Source organism: Plecotus auritus (assembly GCF_963455305.1).
Source record: "Plecotus auritus genome assembly, chromosome: 9".
Classification (NCBI taxonomy): domain Eukaryota; kingdom Metazoa; phylum Chordata; class Mammalia; order Chiroptera; family Vespertilionidae; genus Plecotus; species Plecotus auritus.
The window spans coordinates 75,122,716-75,148,427 of record NC_137783.1 but is presented as its reverse complement, the minus strand read 5'-3'; the positions used below and the strand labels follow the sequence as shown (position 1 = coordinate 75,148,427).

At 39.8% G+C, this 25,712-nt stretch overlaps 1 protein-coding gene across 6 annotated transcripts; it reads right to left on the bottom strand.

Moving 5' to 3' along the window:
- Positions 1-801: 801 nt before the first annotated feature.
- PTS (6-pyruvoyltetrahydropterin synthase) lies at positions 802-25,186 on the bottom strand. 6 transcript variants are annotated; one of them, XM_080641122.1, is made up of 7 exons: positions 24,972-25,078; positions 23,895-23,932; positions 6,840-6,919; positions 5,542-5,564; positions 5,120-5,176; positions 2,710-2,780; positions 802-2,526 (listed from the first exon to the last, which is right to left on the bottom strand). In XM_080641122.1, exons 5-7 carry the CDS (start codon positions 5,156-5,158, stop codon positions 2,403-2,405), a joined length of 234 nt encoding a protein of 77 aa, XP_080497248.1. In that variant the 5' UTR covers positions 5,159-5,176; positions 5,542-5,564; positions 6,840-6,919; positions 23,895-23,932; positions 24,972-25,078; the 3' UTR covers positions 802-2,402. The 6 variants fall into 6 exon arrangements, 5 of the variants coding, with proteins under 5 accessions (XP_080497248.1, XP_080497245.1, XP_080497247.1 ...); XM_080641119.1 differs by lacking the exon at positions 23,895-23,932 and having other exon boundaries at positions 24,972-25,162; XM_080641121.1 differs by lacking the exon at positions 5,542-5,564 and having other exon boundaries at positions 24,972-25,104.
- Between the last annotated feature and the right edge of the window lie 526 nt (positions 25,187-25,712).

Here is a 25,712-nt window from a genome sequence, read left to right as displayed (position 1 = left end):
AGTGAATAAGGTAAACATGGCTCTGGCCCTCATGACGTTGACATCCTTGTGGTTGGGACGGACAATAAACTAATAAGCAAATAAATAAGACAAAGTAAACATATACATTTTAAGACTGCAAGCAAGGGGAGTATGTAGGTATTATAATAGAAAATACATATACTGGGTGATCAAGAGGGTGAAATTTAGGCTGAGATCTGAAGAATAATAGGTTTTATGAAAAGGATGGGGCAGGGTATAGGGACAGCATTCCAGGCAGGGGAGCACGACAAGAGCAAAATTCCAAGATGTGATATTAAATTACAGCAGGCTAGCGGAAGCTTTCAAGGAGTAACATGAGAGGGGGAGGAGAGGTGGTAACAGGAGTGTGGAGGAGAACCAAAGTGAAAGCAGACCAGGAAAGAGGCCATGTCAGTAACCTAGGCAAATGTGGTGGTTGGACTGGGTGGTGGCATTGGAAATGTAAAGATAGACAATTTTATATTTTAAAGGTAAGACCTACAGAACTTTCTGATAGATTAGAAGTAAGAGGTAGGAATCAAGACCATTCCCAGGTTTCTGGCTTGAAAAAAATAAATGAATGGTAGTGTCATTTTTAGGAAAGACTGATGGAAAAATAAATTTTAAAGGAGAACTCAGAACTTGACTTTGGAAATGTTAAGCTTGAGATGCCCACAAGACACCCCACCGCCCATCTGTTGCTCTACCTGGGAGCAACTAAAACTCTGAAAAGTAACAGACAAAACTAGCCCTTCTTTTTTTATTTTTTTTACATTTATTTATTTATATCATTTTTATTTTCAATTACAGTTGACCTACAATATTAGTTTTGAATGTATGCTCCAGTGATTAGACATTACATAACTTAAGTGATCATCCCACAAATCTTGCACCCACCTGACACCAAACATAGTTATTAGAATATTACTTACTATATTCCCTATTCTGTACTTTACATCCCCATAACTATTCTGTAACAACCAATTTGTACTTCTTAATCCCTTCACCTTTTCTCCAATTTCCCTAACCACCCTCCCATCTAGCAACCATCAACATGTTCTCTGTATCTATGAATATGTTTCTGTTCTGCTTGTTCATTTATCTTGTTTTGTTTTTCTGTTTATCTTGTATTTAGATTCAATTGTTGATAGCTATGTATTTATATTTTATTGTTCATATTTTTTATCTTCTTCTAAAAGAAGACCCTTTAACATTTCATTTAATGCTGATATGGGGATGATGAACTCCTTTAGCTTTTTCTTGTCTGGGAAGTTCTTTACCTTATATATATGCTCAAACAAAAGAGGCCTCGTGCCAATTAGTGACATCCATGCTACATTAACATAAGCCGGTCATATAAGGATGCACTTGCACAGTATGTATAGTGCTACTGCTGAGTCATTACCCTGGCACATGCGTAGGGCAAAGGGGCCTTTAAGATAGCAACACCGCCATGTCAGTGCCTGCACGCATGTGTATGCCAAGTGGGCCTTTAACCTCCAATGTACTCTGGTCAGGGCCCCACACAATCACATAACAATTTTTTTCCTTCTCTAAATGAATATATACTCAGTTGGTATTTAAAATTATGAAGATATAGCCAAAACCGGTTTGGCTCAGTGGATAGAGCGTCGGCCTGCGGACTGAAGGGTCCCGGGTTCGATTCCGGTCAAGGGCACGTACATTGGTTGCGGGCACATCCCCAATGGGAGGTGTGCAGGAGGCAGCTGATCGATGTTTCTCTCTCATCGATGTTTCTAGCTCTCTATCCCTCTCCCTTCCTCTCTGTAAAATATCAATAAAATATATTTTAAAAAAATAAAATTATGGAGATATAAACTCTGAGAACAGGCAGAAGCAGCTTCAGGAAGCCTCTGGTCCAAATAGTCATCTCTGAGGCTCTGAGATAGAAGTGGCACAAATGAACAGTAACAGTACTGGGACTAGAATTGAAGCCTCAAAACTTTCATGTTTTTCAATTCTAAAAATATTTACCAAGTATTCATCATGTCTAAGGCACTATAAATTTCAAGTTTCCATCAATATTCCATTGATTTAATCAACAAAAATCACTAGGTACTCTGCTCAGAATAAAGACTTTGCCCACAAGGAATCCAGGGTGGTGAAAATAAAAAAAGTAAAGCAACAATTGCAGTGAAGTGATTTTTAATCTATACAAAACAGGCTCTCTAAATGATATTCATGATACATTACAAATTTGGTTTTAAAATAGATTTGAATTTAATACAAGTCTTACTCACAATAATTACAATGAATCAGGCCTCCAGAACAATGTGGAGGTGCAGTAATTATATGATGGCTTCTTAATAGTCCAAGGGGATAAAGATATTTTTCAAATATGGATAGAAATTAAATATTTCTATAGTATTAACCCCTAAGGGCTATTCTCCTTTATAGACGACAATATTATTATCAGTTTCATATACTTTTACTTTATAAAGAATTCCCACAGGAAGAAATTTCTGGAGGTTATTCCAGATATACACAGCTACATTTTCTGTTGTGCTGTAGAGAAAAGGAGAGAAGATCAAAAGACAAATAAATAAAATTTTAATATTTACAGAGAACAGAAATTCTATTTTTAAAAGGTGTCATTAAACAAAAACTCTAGAAATCACACAGCAACCAAATAAAATGTTAACATTATTCTTTCTTATTCTCTATATTAGATAAGATAGTCACACTCACCTTACAACATCTGCAAAGTATGGTACATCTAAATCCAGATTCTTATGATCAAGGGGTTTCATGATTGCCTCCTACAGACAAAACAGGAAAACATCAATTCCATTTATGACTCAGATTCCAAAGTGTTGCACCTTTGCCTCTAAAAGTTATCATTCAGCCACTAACTCAATACTTTTACTGTGTACTTTATCTGTGTCTTACGAAGCAATTTCAGAAAGTTTAAAATTGTGAAATAACGTAAGCTCTCCATAATGACTGTTTGTCCTCCTTACTGAATGCAAAGAGGTTAAGAAACCATTAAGTAGAGTATTCACTGGAGTTTTCTCATAACAGCCACTGTGATTCAGAATTCAGTTTAACACTCTTGCATTCTGTCCAAAAAGTTACCAAAAATACTACTCCATAAGAGTCTCACCTTCAAGACAATGCCACAATGTCACTAGGAGAGATTCAGTAAGTACTACATTTTATAAGGCAGACTAAAACTGGTATTACATTAATAGTTCCAAATTTCTGCTATAAGGAATAATTTAAAAATTATCTTGAGCCCTTAGAAGAAAAAATATAAAACATGAATGCATTTCTTCCTAATGCTTATATATTAACATGTTTTTTCCCTTATCAATGTCAAGAATTGTAATTGCTTTATTCTAAGCTTTTAGCTATATTGTACAAAAGCTAAGCATTTTCTAAGTTTTTACTTTTAATTAGCTATATTGTTCAAAATCAAAACAATCTAATTCTCCATGTGGTATGGTCTAACAAGTGTACATTAATAATAAAAAAATAGCAATCATTTTTTGAGAAAAATCATAATCATAAAAATAATAAGTCCTAAACCAAACTACCTTTAAAATAGATTAAGTGATATCCACATAGATATCAAGAAAAGAAATTATCTTTGTTTTATCTTCAATTCCAGTTCAAGTCCCAACTTTTCCACTGCAGCCTCTTCAACAGGACTCTGACTTTGCTCTGTATGCCATGAAGAGCCACTTTTACTGACAGGAGTGTGTGGTGTCCTTCAAGGTGGTAAACAAAGGTGTATTTAATCATGATGCTTACTTAGGGCATCTCATATTTCTCATACTGCTGTCTTAAATGTCACTCTATGTATTTGTAAGAACTCTGTCTTTATAGCTTTCCAAAAGCACTTTGAGCACAGTGCTGTTATTCATTCACTAACACTCTTATTCATTTATTCAACCAACTTACTGAAAACTTTTTTTTCACTTACACTTTACATTCAATATTATTTTGTATTATTTTCAGGTGTACAGCATAATGGTTAAATAACCATATACTTTACAAAGTGTTCCCCTGATATTTCTAATACCCACCTGGCACCATACATAGTTATTACACTATTATTGACTATATTTCCTATGCTGTACTTTACATCCTCATGACTATTTTGTAACTACCAATCTGTACTTCTCAATCCCTTCATCTTTTTCACCCTGTGAGAACTTATTGTTTACCTCCTAGAAAAAAAATAACATGAGCATTCTGTGGGAAAAGGCTCTGTCCCATTCATCTTTGCATTCCTAGTACTTAGCCCAAACACTGATGCAAAGTAGGCAAACTTGAATATATGGATGATAATTAATGTGAAAGAAATAATGATTATAAATAACAGCATTTTTATGAAACTAAGTTTAAAACAAAAGGAAGGAGCAGACCTGAAGCAAAGAACTAAATAAACAGGTGAAATGATGACATAATAAAAGCTAAGTTGGATACAAGTGAATCTACTCCCAACTTTGTAAAGGACTAACTACAGTATATGACCTAGAGTTAACTGTTTAGCATCTCTCAAACAATCTGTGGCATGAAGAAATTACTTAGATATTATCTACAGTCTCTTACAATGCAAGAATTCTAAAGTGATACAATCAGTAAGTCATTTATTGAACACATTCTTTTGTGTTACCCTTATGATGAACTGCCCTAGTGACTTTATAATCAAGCTAGAGTGACATACTTTATAATCAAGTATGGTGCCAGGTGGGTATTAGTGACTAAAACGGGATAGTGTTAAAATCTATGATCAAGGCATAAGGAAAATTCAGAGGAAAAAAAAGAAAACTTCAAGAAGAAATCTGTATTTTGAAAGAAGAGTAGAAATTGTTAAATGTAGGAAATCAGGATTGGCAGCAAGGAATATAAGATGAGCATGCTACATTTATCTCCATCACTGTAATACAACAGTGACTAATTTCCATTAAGTCACCCAAACACCATTAGAAGAACATGAAAGTAGTTCCTCCAACTACTCCCCTACTCCCACACCCAATTCCACTCACCCCATCATGGAACTCATAGTTATTTGGTTGGGAAAGTGAAAAGCAAGTAACTGATGGGAGTTACTTATGGGATGGCACATAATAAGCACCAAACATGCCATTACCTCCATATACCCTTTGAGGTCAGTCAAATTCATAACCATGCCTGTAACAGGATCGATCTGAAGAATAAATAGAGGAGAATATTACTATAACATGCTCTTCATATTTAAACCTCTGGTAAATTATTAAAGGCTGTGCAACGTGCAGAAATTGTGTCCACATTTGCCTTCACCCCCAACACAATCATCAGTCTCAGCATGGGAACACCAAGTGCTCCAGGCATACTTTCATTGTATTGCTCTTCTACCTGCCCACATATAGCTCATTAAAGATGACACTTTGGGAGAGGAAAGGTCTAGAATGGCAGCAGCTCACCAGACATAACGGACAACAGTGAAGCAGTAATAACTTGAACAGAATTTTTCAGCACTGAATCTATCACATTGGCAGAAAGAGGGCCCACACAGATATATTCAGCACATACCTCTCCATGTACTGTCACCACAACTATGGGAAAGAAAACAAAATACCAAAAGACCAACATGACTTTCAACAGATTAACATCCAAGCACAAGTTAGCAACATACATTATTAGATCTCTGCCCCACAAAGCTATATTTATATTCCCAAAAAAAATCTGTCCTCTAAGTTAAGATTGTTTTATCAACCAAAGCAAGAGTCAACCAAGACAGAAAAGTTTAGTAGGAGCTTTAGCTAAGCAGAAGAGCTTATCCAAAGCCAAGAAGGGTGTAAATTCTGCTTATGATGTTGATGGCACTGGTTAGAAATCTCCATGAGAAAGGATCAAGATGCTGCCCAATCGCTGCCTGTAAAAGTAGAAAATGTACAGGAAGAAGTCCAGCTGCACACTCTGTCAGTACCTTTTGGGCAATACCTTTTGGGCACTACCTTTCTAAGCAAGCAAAACTACTACTGTAACTAAAACTCTTTTTGGGGAGGCAGGGGAATAAAACTCTTATCCCTTTACTCAGACGAATGTATTTTATAGTCATGCTTTGTAAATTAACAAGTGCTTGTACGAAGCATTTGAAAAATCATGATAATAAGAATACTTTACAAATTAAGAACTTTTATATTTTTTTCAGCTCCATACAAACACCATGGGATATTATATGATAAATGAACAAACTAAGAATGAAAGGTATCATAGATCAAGTAAGAGGCAATAACTAAACTAGAAATCCTGATCTTCTGATACCTTTCCTGGTCTTACTCCACCATACCGTATGCTGTGATACTCGATGGCTTACATACCTGTTTTTTGAGACATCAGCTATATTTCAAACAATCAACTCTCTTATTCTGGTATAAATTAATTACTTTCTTGAACACTGATGCAAAGTTTTCAACTCAACCTACTTTCCTCCATACAGCATATTCCCAACTAACACCCCCCTTTTGTCAGTCATTACTTATTCAAAGAATACAATCTAATTTTAACATTAGCCTCAGCAACACTTAATTAAAATGAAACATGTGCCAAAAAATCTCAGTATGTACACTAAAGCCAAAAAAATGTATTTAAACCATTCATTGTTTTGTACTATCTATCCGAGCAGACAATTAATTGCAAGGTAAAAGCTAAAACACATCCCACCAAGGCAACAGGTCTTTTCATTCTGAACTTCCATTTAACTTCTCATTCAAGGCTCAAAGCACTACTGCTCTGCCCATAAGTTTTTTTACTCATTAAGATTGTATTTGCTAAAGATTCTTCCACTCTTACTGAAAGGGCTAAAATTTCATCAGTTTTCCTCTCACCTTTGTAATTGTGCCCATGACCATTTGGGTTGTTGCATTTTCCAAACAGTTTCAAATTTTCTTCGTTACTCAGAGATTTGCTGACCAGGAAAAAAAAAAAAAAGTCAACATAAGCTTCACAATTTATTAATACTTTAGCTCATCAAATGGAGAATCATAAATCACCTGGGTTTCATTATTCAGCTTTATGTCAGGAACCACTGTATGCCCCCCAATTAGACTACTACACCATACAAATTAGCATAAGCACTTTCAACCTCCTTGTTCCACAGCAAGATTCCAAAACCTGATCTGCTCAAGGCCCTTCCATTTCTCAACTCAACATTTACTGAGTACCTACTACATATTAGGCACAGCTGAATGATAAAAGATGCTTGTCGTCAAGTGGTTTAAATTCTCATTGCTCCTAAGAAATAATTACATGACCTATTAGTCTCCTCTTTAACAATTTTGCTTTATCATGCCTCCACTGATAACTTCACCAGTCCATTGAGGGGCATTCAAATAAGGTGACACTTGACAATTACAATACTCAACTGTTGTTTCAGGCAGAGAGCACCTTGCTTAATGGATTTTTATGCCTATACCTGTCCAATCTTTGCATCATTAATGAGTCCCTTACTACCCTCATATGTTCAAGCTTTCTATTATACAACCCCTTTCTGGTTGAGACCCACTTTATTATTTCCCCCACCTTCTCCTGCTCCTGCACTTCTTATGTTTAAAATGCTACAGTTCACAAAAGCTTTTGCACAAAATGATCTCACTGCACCTTCCACAGTATTGACCAGATTGCACACTCCACCCAGAAGGCAGTGCCAGGTGCGCACTGCTCACTGCTACATCCGTTACCTGGCACAAGGCCTGACAAGCAGTAAGAAATACCTCTCCAGTGAATGATGGATGGACCTTGCTAGGTAGTAACTATTATCCTTATTTTACGAATGGAGGAGTGGGTGCTCAGAGTGGAGCTTGCTAATGAGGGGCAAAACTCTCCTCAAAATCAATTTTAAGCAGAATGGGAGAATCCTCCAAGAGATTCCTGGTATAGATCACAAACACCACTTGGCAAGTGCAGGAGACTGCGCCATTTTGAAGGGGAGAGTGGCTGTTATCGGAAGCCTAAAAATCCAAGGAATCTACAACAACAACACCCAGGGAACAGCTGCGAACCCAGGAACACTGGACCTCAAGCAGCGCGAATACGCAGACTCTGAGAAGCTCTGCACCTTCTCACAGAAAGGTCAGATTTCTACTAGGAAAAGGAGAAAGAGAACTATAAAACCAGATAACCAGAGAAGAGAGATAATGGGGAGACAAAGAAACAGACCGCATATGAAAGAAAAGGAGGCAACACCAGAAAAGGTAGTAAACGAAATGGAGGCAAACAATATGTCAGAGAAAGAATTCAAAGAAATGGTTATAAGGTGGCTGAAAAGAATGGAAGACAAATTCAACAATATGTGTAAGAACCAAGAGGAAATGAAGAAGAACCAAGAAAAATGACATCTGCTATAAAGAACTCAATAGAAAGCATCAACAGTAGACTAGAAGAAGCAGAAAACCACATCAGTGAACTGGAAGACAAGGTAGAAAAAAATACCCAAGCAGAGCAACATCTAGTAAAAAAAACTTAAAAAACAGGAGGAGAGCCTAAGGGAACTTTGGGACAACACGAAACAAAACAACATCCACACAACAAGTGTGCCAGAAGGAGAGGAAACTGAGCAATGAATAGAAAACCTGTTTGAAGAAATAATGACAGAAAACTTTCCTCATATAGGGAAGAAAAAACTCACACAAATCCAAGAAGCTCACAGAGTCCCAAACAAAAAGAACCCCAAAAGACCGGCGCCAAGGCACATTATAATTAAATTGGCAAACACCAACGACAAAGTAAGAATATTAAAAGCGGCCAGGGAGAGACAGAAAGTTACCTACAAAGGATCCCCCATCAGACTAGCGACTGATTTCCCAACAGAAACACATCAGGCCAGAAGGGAATGGAATGAAACATACAAAGTCATGCAAAGGAAGGGTCTGAATCCAAGAATATGTACCCAGCAAGACTATCAATCAAAATTGAGGGGGAATCAGGAGCTTCACAGACAAAAAAGGACTAAGGGAGTTTATTACCACCAAACCAGCAATGCAAGAAATGCTAAAGGGTCTGCTGTAAAAAGAAGAAATAGAAAGCAAAGAAGGAACACAGGCGTAAAGAATAAAAATGGCGACAAACAAGTACCTATCAATAATAACTTTAAATGTAAACGAATTAAATGCCCCAATTAAAAGACATAGGGTAGCTGAGTGGATAAGAAAACATGAACCATATATCTGCTGTCTACAGGAAACCCACCTCAGAAAAAAGGACTCACACAGACTGATTGTGAAGGGATGGAAAAAGGTTTTGCAGGCAAATAGAAATGAAAAAACAAAGCTGGGGTAGCAAGACTTATACCTGACAAATTAGATCTCAAAGTGAAGGACATAACAAGAGATAAGGAAGGCCACTTCATAATACTAAAGGGAGAAATCCAACAAGAAGAAATAACACTGGTAAACATATACACACCCAATACAGGAGCACCCAAATACATTAAAAAAACTTCTGGGAAGACAAAATGGCGGCAGAACAGACGGACATGTCCTGAGCCTTGTCCTGGAGCAAAGAGAGGGAGCAGCTGAAACGAGTGGAATCCAGCCCGAATTGGCAAAGGAGGCGCAGCTGGTGAGACAGTTTGCAGCCGGGAAGGGCAGAGATCCCCCTGATAAAGGTAAAATTAAAGATCTAGGCAGTGGAATCTGCCGGACCTCTGTGCGCAGAAGGTCAGGGAGAAACTACACGGCACCAAGCCGCATCCCTGAGGACAGGCAAAGCGTCTGACTGAAAGAAAAAAAAAAGGGTCCACGGGACTGCGGGAGGTAGTGGATTTTAGACTTTGGAGTCTGGATTTGGGATCTGAGCTCAAAGGCAGCCCTGAAGAGCTGCCGGACCGCGCAGTGGCGGCAAGAGAGGAACTTGCAGAGACGCAGTCCCTCCTCGCGCTGGGGCCTGTGCCTTTCTCCACTGAACCTAGTTTGTAGGACCTTTAGGATACGGACACTTACCTGTGGCTGAGGTGCAGAAGAAGGGGTGGGGTTGTGGATTCTGGGGAGAGTAGGCAGCGGTTGGTCCAGGAGAGGTGGAAGCGAGTCTGGTGCTGAGTCATATCTAAGCCCCAGTCGCCATTTTCTCCTGAGAGATAGCCCCTCCCTCCAGTCTCCAGGCAACCAATATAGCCACACCCAGATCCCACCCTGAATAACAGCATGGAATCTGAATACTCCCTGAGGCCATAGGATCTGCCCTAAAGAGCAATCTTTAGAAACTAGGCACCTCAATTACACGGCTACACTGCCAGGTCCCTTTAGAGTGCTTCGGTGTGCCTCGCTGGCAAACTTACCACGGGTGCTCCTTTGAGCCGCCATTGGGAGTAAGCGCCTATCCACCACAGGTACAGCAGCGAAAGCTGAGTCTGCCCACCCATAACTACAGAACTCTGGGCATCACAGTAATACCTTTCCAGAGTGCAGGCCCCCTGAGCCACATCACCCCGACAGACAGTTCCTTGGTGCCACTGTGAGTCCCCACTGGGCACGCGTGATTTCAATTAAGGGTGCAAGACAGCAAAAATTGGGATACTCCCCTCCACGGCTGCTGACTTCTAGACACCGCAGTTGTGCCTCTCAAGCTCGCAGGCCTACATCAAGAGAACCCAAATAGCTCAAGTAGGGAGCTACAATAGATTACCAAGCCCAGGAGAACTGAGATTACACCAGTAGCACCATCACCAAAAGAACCTGGGTAGCAAAGCAATTGGATCTACAATTAAAACATTACAGGAAAACATTGGGAGACAAAAAAGCAACTCCCAAAGGAAAGAAAAAGAGGAATCACCAGAAAGGGAGTTAAATGAAATTGAGGCTAGCAGCTTAACAGAGAAAGAATTCAGAGTAATGATTATAAGGATGTTTAAACGGATGGATGACAAATACACACAACTCAATGAGAACTATAAGGAGCTGAATGAGAATGTCACCAACATGAAAAGAAACCAAGAGGAGATGAAGAACGACATAGCTGCAATAAAGAACACATTGGAGGGCTTAAACAGTAGACTAGAAGAGACTGAGGACTGCATCAGCGAATTAGAAGACAAGGTAGGAAAAAACGCAAACACAGCAGCAATTGGAAAGAAGACTTAAAAAGCAAGAGGAGAGCCTAAGGGAGCTCTGGGACAACACAAAACGAAACAATATTCGAATAATAGGGATACCAGAAAGAGAGGAAGAGAAGTAAGGAATAGAAAACCTGTTTGAAGAAATAATGACAGAAAACTTCGCTGATATCGGCAAGAAAAAAACTATGCAAGTCCAAGAAGTACATAGAGTCCCAAACAAGTTGAACCCCAAAAGACCAACACCAAGACACATCATAATTAAATTGGCGAACACTAACGACAAAGTAAGAATCTTAAAGGCTGCCAGAGAGAGACAGAAAGTTACCTACAAGGGATCTCCTATTAGAATATCAACTGATTTCTCAACAGAAACACACCAGGCCAGAAGGGAATGGAATGAAATATACAAAGTCATGCAAAGCAAGGGTCTGAATCCAAGAATACTATACCCAGCAAGGCTATCATTCAAAATTGAAGGTGGAATCAGGAGCTTCACAGACAAAAAAGAGCTAAGAGAGTTTATCACAACCAAGCCAGCAATGCAAGAAATGCTAAAGGGACTGCTATAAAAAGAAGAAAGAGAAAGGCAAAAAGAAACACAAACACTAAGGAAAAATATGACAACAAACATGTACTTGTCAATAATATTAAACGTAAATGGATTAAATGCACCAATCAAAAGACATAGGGTAGCTGAATGGATAAGAAAACATGACCCATATATTTGCTGTCTACAACAGACCCACCTTAGAGCAAAGGATTCACACAGACTGAGAGTGAAGGAATGGAAAAACATCTTTCAGGCAAATGGAAATGAGAAAAAAGCTGGGGTTGTGATACTTATATATGATAAAATAGACCTCAAAGTAATGGCCATAACAAGAGATAAGGAAGGCCACTACATAATACTAAAGGGAGCAATTCAACAAGAAGATAAAACTCTGGTAAACATATATGCACCCAATGCAGGAGCATCCAAATACATAAAAAAAACTCCTGGAAGATATAAAGGGAGAGATCGACAACAATACAATCATTGTAGGAGACTTTAATACAACACTGACATCACTGGATAAATCCTCTAGACAAAAAATCAGCAAAGAAAGAGCAATTCTAAATGACGCACTAGATCAAATGGACATAATTAACATCTTCAGAGCATTTCACCCCAAAGCCACGGAATATACGTTCTTCTCAAGTGCACATGGGACATTTTAAAAAATAGACCACATACTGGGTCACAAGCAAAGTTTCCCCAAATTCAAAAAGACTGAAATCATATCAGGCATTTTCTCAGACCACAATGGCATAATATTAGAAATAAACTATAATAAAAACATTCCAAAAAATTCAAACACTTGGAAGCTGAATAGCATGCTATTAAACAATGATTGGGTGATCAACGAGATCAAAGAAGAAATTAAAAACATCCTGGAGACTAATGACAATAAAAACACAACAATGCAAATGCTATGGGACACAATGAAAGCAGTCCTGAGAGGGAAATTTATAGCTCTACAGGCCTACCTCAAAAAACAAGAAAAAATGCTAATAAATCATCTAACTCAACAACTCAAAGAATTAGAAAGAGAGCAACAAGAAAAGCCCACAGTGAGCAGAAGGAAGGAAATAATAAAGATCAGGGCAGAAATGAATGACATAGAGACCAAAAAAACAATACAAAAGATCAACAAAACCAAGAGCTGGTTCTTCGAAAGGATAAACAAGATTGATGAACCTCTAGCCAGGCTCACCAAGAAGCAAAGAGAGAGGACCCAAATAAACAAAATCAGAAATGAAAGAGGTGAATTAACAACAGACCCCACAGAAATACAAAGGATTGTTAAAAAATACTATGAACAACTCTATTCTAACAAACTACACAACCTGACGGAAATGGACACATTTCTAGAAAAATACAACCTTCCAAAACTCACTCAGGAAGATTCTAAAAATCTCAATAGGCTGATAACTATGGAAGAAATTGAAGCAGTCATCAAAAAGCTTCCAACAAACAAAAGCCTGAGGCCAGATGGCTTCACAGGGGAGTTTTACCAAACATTCAAGGAAGAACTAAAACCTATCCTCCTCAGACTATTCCAGAAAATTCAAGAGGAAGGAACACTTCCAAGCTCCTTCTATGAAGCCAGCATCACCCTAAGACCAAAACCAGATAAAGACAACACAATGAAAGAAGATTACAGGCCAATATCCCTCATGAATATAGATGCCAAAATCCTCAACAAAATTCTAGCAAATCGAATCCAGTAGTACATCAGAAAGATGATACACCATGACCAAGTAGGATTTATCCCGGGGATGCAAGTATGGTACAATATTCGCAAATCAATAAACGTGATACATCACATAAACAAATTGAGAGATAAAAACCACACAGTCATATCAATTGATGCAGAAAAAGCATTTGACAAAATCCAACACCCTTTCTTGATAAAAACTCTCAGCAAGGTGGGAATAGAAGGATCATACCTCAACATAATAAAAGCCATATATGACAAACACACAGTTACATCATACTCAATGGGCAAAAACTAAAACCATTTGCCCTAAGAACAGGAACAAGACAGGGATGCCCACTCTCACCACTCCTGTTCAACCTAGTGCTGGAAGTACTAGCCATTGCAATCAGACAAGAAGAAGAAATAAAAGGCATCCAAATTGGAAAAGAAGAAGTAAAACTGTCCTTATTTGCAGATGACATGATATTGTACATAGAAAACCCTCAAGACTCCATCAAAAAATTACTAGACTTAATAAATGAATTCAGCAATGTAGCAGGATACAAAATTAACGCCAAAAAATCTATGGCATTTCTATACACCAATAATGAACTTACAGAAAGAGAGACTTAAAAAGCAATCCCATTTACCATCGCACCAAAAAAATTAAGATACCTAGGAATACACTTAACGAAGGAGATAAAAGACCTATATGTGGAAAGCTATACGACACTGAAAAAAGAGACAGAGGAAGACATAAACAGATGGAAGAAGATACCATGTTCATGGATTGGTAGAATCAACATCATCAAAATGTCCATACTACCCAAAGCAATCTATAGATTCAATGCATTCCCCATTAAAATACCAATGACATATTTCACAGACCTAGAATGAACTTTCCAAAAATTTATCTGGAATAAAAAAAGACCCCGAATAGCTGCAGCAATCCTGAGAAAGAACAAAGTAGGTGTGATCTCAATACCAGATATCAAGCTGTATTACAAAGCCACTGTTCTTAAAACAGCATGGTACTGGCACAAGAACAGACATATAGATCAATGGAATAGAATAGAGAACCCAGAAATTGACCCAAATCACTATGCTCAATTAATATTTGACAAAGGAGGCACGAACATACAATGGAGTCAAGACAGTCTCTTCAACAAATGGTGTTGGGGAAATTGGACAGATACATGCAAAAAAACTGAAGCTAGATCACCAACTTACACCATACACAAAAATAAACTCAAAATGGATAAAGGACTTAAACATAAGACGGGAAACCATAAAAATACTAGAGGAATCCACAGGCAGAAAAATCTGACATATGCCTAAGGAACTTCTTCACTGATACTGCCCCTAGGGCAATAGAAACTAAAGACAAAATAAACAAATGGGACTACATGAAAATAAAAAGCTTTTGCACAGCAAAGGAAACCATCAATAAAACAAGAAAGCCCACTGCATGGGAGAACATATTTGCCAATGATATCAACGATAAGGGTTTAATCTCCAACATTTACAGGGAACTCATGCAGCTTAACAAAAAGAAGATAAACAACCCAATCAAAAAATGGGCAACTGATCTAAATAGACACTTTTAGAAAGAAGACAGAAGGAAGGCCAAGAGACATATGAAAACCTGCTCAAAGTCACTAATCATCAGAGAGATGCAAATCAAAACAACAATGCGGTACCATCTCACACCTGTCAGAATGGCTATTATCAACAAATCAACAAATGACAAGCGCTGGCGAGGATGTGGAGAAAAAGGAACCCTCGTGCACTGCTGGTGGGAATGCAGACTGGTGCAGCCACTGTGGAAAACAGTATGGAGTTTCCTCAAAAAACTAAAAATGGAACTCCCATTTGACCCAGTGATCCCACTTCTAGGAATATATCCCAAGAAACTAGAAACACCAATCAGAAAGGATATATGCAGCCCTATGTTCATAGCAGCACAATTCACCATAGCTAAGATTTAGAAACAGCCTAAATGCCCATCAGCAGATGAGTGGATTAAAAAACTGTGGTGTATCCACACAATGGAATACTATGCTGTGGTAAAAAAGGAGTTCTTACCATTTGCAACAACATGGATGGAGATGGAGAGCATTATGCTAAGTGAAATAAGCCAGGCAGAGAAAGATACATATCACATGATCTCACTCATTTGTGGAATATAATGAACGGCATAGACTGATGAACAAGAACAAATCCAGAGACTGAGAAACGTCGAATAGCACATCATACCTCAGGGAAGGTAGGGGAGGGTGGAGGTAAGGGGGAGAGATCAACCAAGGGACTTGTGTGCATGCATATGAACCTAATCAATGGACACAGACAACAAGGGGATGGGGCATAAGTGGGGGGTGGGGGTTATGGGGGAATAAGGACACATATGTAAAAAATAATAATTTAAAAATTTTTTAAAAAATTATAAAAAAATAAAATATTAAATCTAATCCATACTAGTGGTCACCATAACCTTAAGAGAAATTGTTTCATGTGACAAAGATTTTTAAATGAAACTCTCTGTAGCCCGAAAATTATTTTGGAAGGAAACAAAGAGAAGTTTCCTTCAAAAGTCATAAGGATTGTAATTGAAAGTCAATATATTTGGCCTCTTGAACTAAAGTAAATAATTTGTGTTTTTGCCTCCCTGACAAAGTTTATATAAAGTTACAAAAAGAAATTGACAGCCAGTTTGAAATTGAATTGCCATGGCCTTGAGCAAAGAATATCCTTACATGGTATTATTCTACAATGTCATTATAATTTTAGATATTTTACAACAGCATATTGTACAATTATCCCAAACAAACTTGCAAACTAATTCTTTGAATGTTTGGCAGCAATTTTAAAAAAAACAAAAACATGAAAGGATTTAATCCCTTTCAGAAGGAATTAAGGCCCTGGGAAGGCACTTGAGCATTCTATATTGGTCCCTCTTGCCTTTTGTGCCAAGGGGGACCCTCTTCTCACAATCCAATTGCCCTCAGCTGTTGCCTAAGCTTTCTGTTCATGCTGAGCTTGAAGCCTCGTGGTGGCTGGTACCATGGATCTGTCTCTCGCAAAATCATGTGAGCTGGGCCCTGCCTGGAGAAGAAACCTGAGTTCCCCGAGATATGTGATCAGTGCTGGGGCCCCGCCAGCAGGCCAGGGGATCCCAAGGCAGGTGTTGGGCATGGAGGCCATGGGGGCATAGGCTACAAAGGAGACAGAACTGAACCTCACATCACCCTGCTTGGCCCCAGAGGATGACTGGTTAGCCAGAGACGGGCAAGATTCCTCAGGGAAGGAACAACCTAAGACAGGCACAGTCGCAGAGGGGCCATCAGGAGAGAACTTGGGGGTCAACAGAGGTGGGGCACAGACCCTCACCCCCCCCCGAAACCTTACAGGGGCCTGAACCCTCACCCCATCTGAGGGAGGTCTCCTTCCCCCATGGCTGCTTTGCTTCCCACACCCAGCTCAGATCGGGACACAGGTGACAGACAGTGACCTGGCCCAGCTCAGATTGGGACCCAGATAACAGACAGAGACTTGGCCGACAGCAGCTGCCCTATATCTAAATCCAGCCTAGCACCAGGAATGCTCAGGGCCTACTCAAGAATGCAAATAATCCTTTCCACTAATATTTACAGGGTAAACTAAGATTGTTGGTAGAGTATTAAATTTGACAGTAAGATAATAATCAAGTTTTCAGATTAATTTAAATAGGCTAATTGAAATAAGTGAATATTCAAGAAAATTTAATTATACTGGACAAAAAGCTGTTCCTAAAGTGGTAACTAAAATTTCTATTGGTAGTTCATCTCATGGTAAAATTCCTAAACATGCAATGAAACTAAAGCAGTCATATTTTTGTGCAAAAAATTAAAATTTAAAGTTATCAAGACTGCATTATAAAATTTACAAAAGCCTCCATTAATCAAAAAAAGGGGGGATAGTAGGGTAATATCATGTAAGGAAAAATATCCTATAAGTAAATTACATCTAGAAAATTTTTACTTTACAAAATTAATTTTCATTTGTAATGCTAACAGCAAGACACCCATGAAAAACACACATGATGTCTAAATAAGACAAAGGAAAATCGTTTGGGCAAAAATAAAACGGATCCCAAATCAATTATATAGAAAAGATTCCTTTATTAACTTTTGGTCGAGAATATGTTTGTATATTTTCAGAAAACAACTCCAAGACCATGTGGATTCCTGCAACAGAGAGGAATTGACAGGTCTGCTCCAACCACGAAGACAAGAGGAGAAACAGTCCAGAGATGGAAGATGCTGATGACGCCTTGCCACGCTAGCAGTCAGCAGCTGTGCATTGCAGCAGGTTGCCTAGGACCAAACCAGAGAGGGTAGGACCTGCATTGCCACCATGTGCCCACCCTCCAGATATCATTGCTGACATGTACACATAAGGAACTGTTTGACATTGAAACGGGGACTCAGAACTGTTGGACATTGAAATTGGGACTCAAACATTTTTTGTTATTATATGTTTATTTCTAGTCTGCAGAGGCAAGATTTTTTAAAGGAAAGAAATGGGGAGAAAAATAGGTACAGAGGCAAAGAAGCATTGAACAGATTGTCAAACTACAGTGAGAAGGCAGGGGAGGTTGGGGGGGGCTGTAAGAGATCAACCGAAGGACTTGTACGCATGCATATAAGCATAACCAATGGATACAAGACACTGGCGGGGGGGGCAGGTAAAGGCATGTACTGTGGGGTAGGGGAGGCCGGGGGTAGGTCAATGGGGGGAAAAAAAGGAGACATATGTACTACTATTTGTAATACTTCAAACAATAAAAAAATAATAATTTTTAAAAAAGATGGTAATGCATTCAAAAAAAAAAAACTTCTGGAGGATATCAAGGGAGAGATTGACAGCAATACAGTCACAGTAGGGGACTTTAATACCCCACTATCACCATTGGACAAATACTCTAAACAAAAAATCAGCAAAAAAACATCAATCCTAAATGACTCACTAGATCATATGGAATTAATTGACATCTTCAGAACATTTCAACCCAAAGCCACAGAATATACATTCTTCTCAAGTGCACATGGGTCATTTTCAAAAATAGACCATATACTGGGTCACAGGCAAAGTCTCTTCAAATTCAAGAAGATAGAAATCATATCAAGCATCTTCTGAGATCACAATTGCTTAAAACTAGAAATCAACTATAATAAAAACAATCAGAAGAAATCAAACACCTGGAGACTAAATAGCATGCTATTAAACAATGACTGGGTTACCAGAGAGATCAAAGAAGAAATAAAAAGCATCATGGCAACAAACAACAATGAAAACACAACAATACAAAATCTATGGGACACAGTGAAAGCAGTCTTGAGAGGGAAGTTCATAGCTCTACAAGCCTACTGAAAAAAAAACAAGAAACAATGGTAATAAATTACCTAACCCTACAACTCAAAGAGTTAGAAAGAGAGCAACAAGAAAAGCCCACAGTGAGCAGAAGGAAGGAAATAATAAATATCAGAGCAGAGATAAATGAAATAGAGACCAAAAAAAAAAAAATACATAAGATCAACAAAACCAAGAGCTGGTTCTTTGAAAGGATAAACAAGATTGATGAACCTCTAGCCAGGCTCACCAAGAAGCAAAGAGAGAGGACCCAAACAGACAAAATCAGAAATGAAAGAGTGAAATAACAACCGATCCCACAGAAATACAAACGATTATGAAAAAATACTATGAACAACTCTATTCCAACAAAATGGACAACCTAGATGAAATTTTACTAGAAAAATACAAGCTCCCAAAACTCAACCAAGAAGCAAAAAACCTGAATAGGCCAATAACTACCGAACAAATTGAAACAGGGATCAAAAATCTTCCAGCAAACAAAAGCCCTGGTCCAGATGGCTTTACAGGGGAGTTCTACCAAGCATTCAAAGAAGAACTAAAACCTATCCTCCTCAGACTATTCCAAAAAATTCAAGAGGAAGGCACACTTCCAAGCTCTTTCTATGAAGCCAGCATCATCCTAATCCCAAAAGCAGATAAAGACACCACAAAAAAAGAGAACTACAGGCCAATATCCTTGATGAACATAGATGCTAAAATCCTCAACAAAATTCTAGCAAATCGGATTCAGCAATACATTAGAAAGATCATACACCATGACCAAGTGGGATTTATACTGGAGATGCAAGGATGGCACAATATCCGCAAATCAATGAATATGATACATCACATACACAAACTGAGAGACAAAAATCACATAATCATATCAATTGATGCAGAAAAAGCATTTGACAAAATCCAACACTCTTTCTTGATAAAAACTCTCAGCAAAGTGGGAATAGAGGGATCACATAATAAAAGCCCTATATGACAAACCTACAGCCAACATCATACTCCATGGGCAAAAACTAAACTCATTTCCCCTAAGAACAGGAACAAGACAAGGTTGCCCACTTTCACCACTCCTGTTCGACATAGTGTTAGAAGTACTAGCAATAGCAATCAGACAAGAAGAAGAAATAAAAGGCATCCAAATTGGAAAAGAAGAAGTAAAACTGTCCTTATTCACAGATGACATGATACTATACATAGAAAACCCCAAAGACGCCATCAAAAAACTAGTAGACCTAATAAATGAATTTGGCAATGTAGCAGGATACAAAATTAATGCCCAGAAATCTATGGCCTTCTTATACACCAATAATGAACTCATAGAAAGAGAAATGAAAAAAAAATCCCATTTACCATTGCACCAAAAAAATTAAGGTACTTAGGAATAAACTTAACCAAGGACATAAAAGACCTGTACTCAGAAAACTACAAGACATTGAAAAAAGAGATAGAGGAATACATAAACAAATAGAAGAACATATCATGTTCATGGATTGGTAGAATCAACATCATTAAAATGTCCATACTACGTAAAGCAATCTATAGATTCAATGCAATACCTATTAAAATACCAATGGCAGAAGGAGAGCCCGGCGTCGCAGTCATGAGTCGCTACAAGTTCGTGGATATTGGTATCAACTTGACAGATCCTGTATTCAGAGGAATTTATAGGGGGATTCAAAAGCATCAAGCACTCAGAGTTCATGCTTTGTGACTGGGTGTATATGTGTGTCTATGAAATAAGTGTTATAGAGGAGAAACCAAGATGGCAGCATAGGTAAACACCTACACTGCTGCCTCGCACAACAATTTCAAAACTACAACTAAAAGACAAAACGGACACCATCCAGAACCACAGGAAAGCTGGCTGAGTGGAAATTCTACAACTAGAAGGAAAGAGAAAAGCACATTGAGACTCAGAGGAGCTGCAAAAGGCTGAGGTACAGAGACACGCAGGCACATGGAGAGGACTGGCGGCTGAGTGCATGGCTGGCTTTGTCAAGCGGGGGAGAGACGGAAGCTCCTGACTACACTGAACTCCAGTCCCGGGCAAGACTCTGGGAAACCAGACTCATTCGGGGGGAATCTGGACTGTCAGGAAAAGAGAAAAGCACACTGAGACTCAGGGGAGCTGTGGGAGGCAGAGGTCCGGAGGCGCGCGAGTGCAGAGAGGACTGACTGCTGAGTGCGTGGCCAGCTTTCTCAAGCGGGAGGGAGACAAAAGCTCCCGACTGCGCTGAACTCCAGTCCCAGGCGAGAAACTGGGAATCCAGACTCATTCGGGGAGAGATTGGACTGTCTGGCAGCGGGCGAAACTCGAGGGCGGCTTTCTCTCAGAGGTGCTTGCAGCGATTACCGAGGGACACTGAGACCCAGGGGCTTCATAGGGCAGGGCTGACGGGAAGCCAAGACTGTCTGCTCAGCCCTGAGACTCCGCCCCATCCAAGCTGAGCACAGAGGATTTTGCAATTTTGCAAGTCTTGTCTCATAAGGCTGTCTCCAGCACAGAAGTTCTCCCAGAATAGACACAGCTGATCCTCACAGCCAATTGGCCTGGAGGTCAATTCCTCCCAGTGATACCAACAACAATCAAGACTTAACTACAACAGGCTGTGCACACAGTCCACAAAGGCGTGCACCAAGGGTGTCCACCTCAGGTAACTGGGGAGGCTGACCCACTGGGCCCTATAGGACACCTAGCACACAAAGCTACCCTACCAATTCAGGGAAGCAGTGAAAATGCGAAGACAAAGAAACAGATCACAAATGAAAGAAATGGAGGAAAGCAAACAACTGGATATAGAGTTCAAAACCACGGTTATAAGGTTTTTCAAGAACTTCCTAGAAAAGGCCGATAAATTTAGCGAGACCCTCGAGGATATGAAAAAGGACCAACTAGAAATTAAACATACACTGACTGAAATAAAAAATATTATACAGAGACCTAACAGCAGACTAGAGGAACACAAGAATCAATCAAGTCAAAGATATGAAATACAAATAAGCAAAAAACACCCAACCAGAAAAGCAAAAAGAAAAAAGAATCCAAAAATTTGAAGATAGTATAAGGAGCCTCTGGGACAACTTCAAGTGTACCAACATCCGAATTATGGGGGTGCCAGAAGAAGAGAGAGAGCAAGATACTGAATACCTATTTGAAGAAATAATGACCGAAAACTTCCCCCACCTGGTGAAAGAAATAGACTTACAAGTCCAGGAAGCACACAGAACCCCAAACAAAAGGAATCCAAAGATCACCACACCAAGGCACATCATAATTAAAATGCCAAGGGCAAGACAAAGAGAGAATATTAAAAGCAGCAAGAGAAAAACAGTTAATTACCTAAAGGGAGCACCCATACGATTGTCAGCTGATTTCTCACCAGAAACTATGAAGGCCAGATGGGAGTGGCAAGAAATATTCAAAGTGATGAATAGCAAGAACCTACAACCAAGATTACTCTACCCAGCAAAACTATTATTCAGAATTGTAGGGCAGATAAAGAGCTTCACAGATAAGAAAAAGCTAAAGGAGTTCATCAACACCAAACCAGCATTATATGAAATGCTGAAGGGTATTCTGTAAGAAGAAGAAGGAAAAGGTAAAGATAAAAATTATGAACAACAAGTGCATATCTATCAACAAGTGAATCTAAAAACCAAGTGAATAAAAAATCTGATGAAGAGAATAAACTGGTGGATATAAGAGAATCAGGGGCATAGAAAGGGAGTGGACTGACAATTTTCGGGGGGACAGGAGTGTGGGGGGTGCGGGAAGAGACTGGACAAAAATCGTACACCTATGGATGAGGACAGTGTGTGGGAGGTAAGGGCAGAGGGTGGGGTGGGAACTGGGTGGAGGGGAGCTATGGGGGAAAAAAAGAGGAACAATTGTAATAATCTGAACAATAAAGATTTATTAAATTAAAAAAATAAAAATAAAAAGTAAACACTAAAAAAAAAAAAATACCAATGGCATATTTCAAAGATCTAGAACAAACTCCCCAAAAATTCATCTGGAACAAAAAAAGACCTCAAATAGCCACAGCTATCCTGAGAAAGAAGAACAAAGTAGGAGGGATCACAATACCAGACATCAAACTATATTACCAAGCCACAGTTCTCAAAACTGCCTGGTACTGGCACAAGAACAGACATATAGAATAGAGGACCCAGAAATGGATCCAAGCCATTATATTCAATTAATATTTGACAAAGGAGGCAAGAGCATACAATGGAGTCAAAACAGCCTATTTAATAAACAGTGCTGGGAAATCTGGTCAGATACACGCAAAAAAAAATGAAACTAGATCACCAACTTACACCATACACAAAAACACTCAAAATGGCTAAAGGACTTGAACGTGAGACAGGAAACCATAAAAATCCTACAAGACTACATAGGCAGCAAAATTGCAGACATATGTCGTAGCAATATCTTTACAGACACAGATCTTAGGGCAAGAGAGACTAAGGAGAAAATAAACAAATGGGACTACATCAAAATAAAAAGCTTCTGCACAGCAAGAGAAACCATCACCAAAACAACAAGAAAGCCCACTGCATGGGAGAACATATTTGCCAAAGTTATCTCCGGTAAGAGTTTAATCTCCAACATTTCCAGGGAACTCATACAACTTAACAAAAGGAAGATAAACAACCCAATCAAAAAATGGGCAAAGGACCAAATAGACACTTTTCAAAAAAGGACATTCAGAAAGCCAAGAGACACATGAAAACATGCTCAAAGTCACTAATCATATGAGAGATGCAAATCAAAACAACAATGAGGTACCTCCTCACACCTGTCAGAATGGCTATCATCAACAAATCAACAAATGACAAGTGCTGGAGAGGATGTGGAGAAAAAGGAACCCTCGTGAACTGCTGGTGGGAATGCAGACTGGTGCAGCCACTGTGGAAAACAGTATGGAGTTTCCTCAAAAATTTAAAAATGGAACTGCCATTTGACCCAGTAATACCACTTCTGGGAATATATCCCAAGAAAACAGAAACACCAATCAGAAAGGATATATGCAGCCCTATGTTCATTGCAGCACAATTCACCATAGCTAAGATTTAGAAACAGCCTAAATGCCCATCAGCAGATGAGTGGATTAGAAAACTATGGTACATATATATATACACAATGGAACACTAAGCTGCTATAAAAAAGAAGGAATTCTTACCATTTGCAGCAGCATGGATGGAACTGGAGAGCATTATGCTAAGTGAAATAAGCCAGTCAGAGAAAGATAAATATCACATGATCTCACTCAATTATGGAAAAGAACATTATAAACTGATGAACAAAAAGAGATACAGAGGCAAAGAAGCATTGAACAGACTGTCAAATTACAGCGGGAAGGCTGGGGAGTTTTGGGGCGGGGGGTGTAAGAGATGAACCGAAGGACTTGTATGCATGCATATAATAACCAATGGACACAGGACACTGGGGGGGGGAGGAGGGAGGGCAAGTGCCAGGGGGTAGGGGAGGCCGGGGGAAGGTCAATGGGAAAAAAAAAAATAAGAGACATATGTACTACTATTTGTAATACTTTAAACAATAAAAAAAATAAAAATAAATCAACTTTAGCCCCGCAGGCCTGGCTCAGTCTTAAGAGTCAACCTATGGGCCAGATCCTGGTTCCATGCCTGGTGGTGTCACATGCTGGGGTTGTGGGCTGGATCCCCAGTAGGAAGCCTGCAGGAGGCAGCCCATTGATGATTCTCTTTCATCATTGATGTTTCTATCTCTCTCCCTTCCTCTCTAAAATCAATAAAAACGTATTTTTTTAAAAGAACCAACTCTAGTACCATCAAGCTGTGGGATCGAATTGCAACTGTGTTGCTTGCTCTCAGAGCTGCCTTAGGAAAGTGAACATCTGCGTTCATTTTCTCTTAGGTGACAAGAGGATAACACTTGTGCTGTATTTTTATTAGTTGCGGAAGCTAACGCTTATTGAGTGTTTACGATGCGCCGGGCACTGTGTGATCTGGGCGAGGTTAGCCCCTCTGCCCGTTACCGCCACGCTCTGAGACCATGAGGTCACAGAGCCAGCGCCTTCTCCCTCGCAGTCGGCTTCATTGCCCACCACGTGCACAGCCTCCTCTGGAGCCCGGTCACTCTACCAGTCTCTTAACGGTGTCGCCAAAAGAGCCTGACAGGCAAGGGACTAGCGGGCGCGCCCCCCTCACCTCGGAGCGCACACCCGCGCCCCCGCGCCGGGCCCCGCCCCACCACCCACGCTGGGGGCACAACCCACCAGTGGAGCCGGTGGGTCGCGCTGAAGGAGACGAGACGGGATACTCGCGCCCAGCGGCGCCGGCCGGGAGTCGCACTGCTCATCTCCTGGCTGTTCCGCGCCCGGCACCTCCCTTGGTGACGGTGGCTGGGGTGGGCGGAGCCTCCCGCGAGGGCTGCGCAGTGAGCACACCGCCCGTAAGCCACCTGCTCAGCGCCCGGAAGTCTCTGCGCAGCGCCCGGAAGCCGTCTGCGCAGCGTCCGGAAGTCTCTGCGCCGGGCCCTATGGCTGGGCTCCCTCTGCCGGCCTGGAGGCTGCGGCAGGCGCCCCTTGCTAAATGGATCTCAGAAAAGCCAGAATTCAGATAGCTGGGCATACTTAGCAGTGGTCAAATGAATGGTGTGGTGTGTTTTTTTTTTTGTTTGTTTTTTGGGGGGGGGAGTTTGGTGATTATATGCAGATGTATATTTTTTTTAACTTAATAAATCTTTATTGTTCAGATTATTACAATTGTTTCTCCTTTTCCCCCCCATAGCTCCCCTCCACCCGGTTCCCACCCCACCCTTTGCCCTTACCTTCCCCAACACTGTCCTCATCCATAGGTGTACGATTTTGTCCAGTCTCTTCCCGCACCCCCCACACCCCTGTCCCCCCGAAAATTGTCAGTCCACTCCCTTTCTATGCCCCTGATTCTACTATATTCACCAGTTTATTCTGTTCATCAGATTTTTAATTCACTTGATTTTTAGATTCACTTGTTGA

Coding starts and splice junctions, on each gene's coding strand:
- PTS (XM_080641119.1), bottom strand. CDS start 25,054: ATGAGCAGTGCGACTCCCGGCCGGCGCCGCTGGGCGCGAGTATCCCGT. Junction 2,781..5,119: donor ACCTCAAAGGGTATATGGAG/GTAATGGCATGT, acceptor TTTTGTCTGTAG/GAGGCAATCATGAAACCCCT. Junction 2,527..2,709: donor TACTTTGCAGATGTTGTAAG/GTGAGTGTGACT, acceptor TTTTCTCTACAG/CACAACAGAAAATGTAGCTG.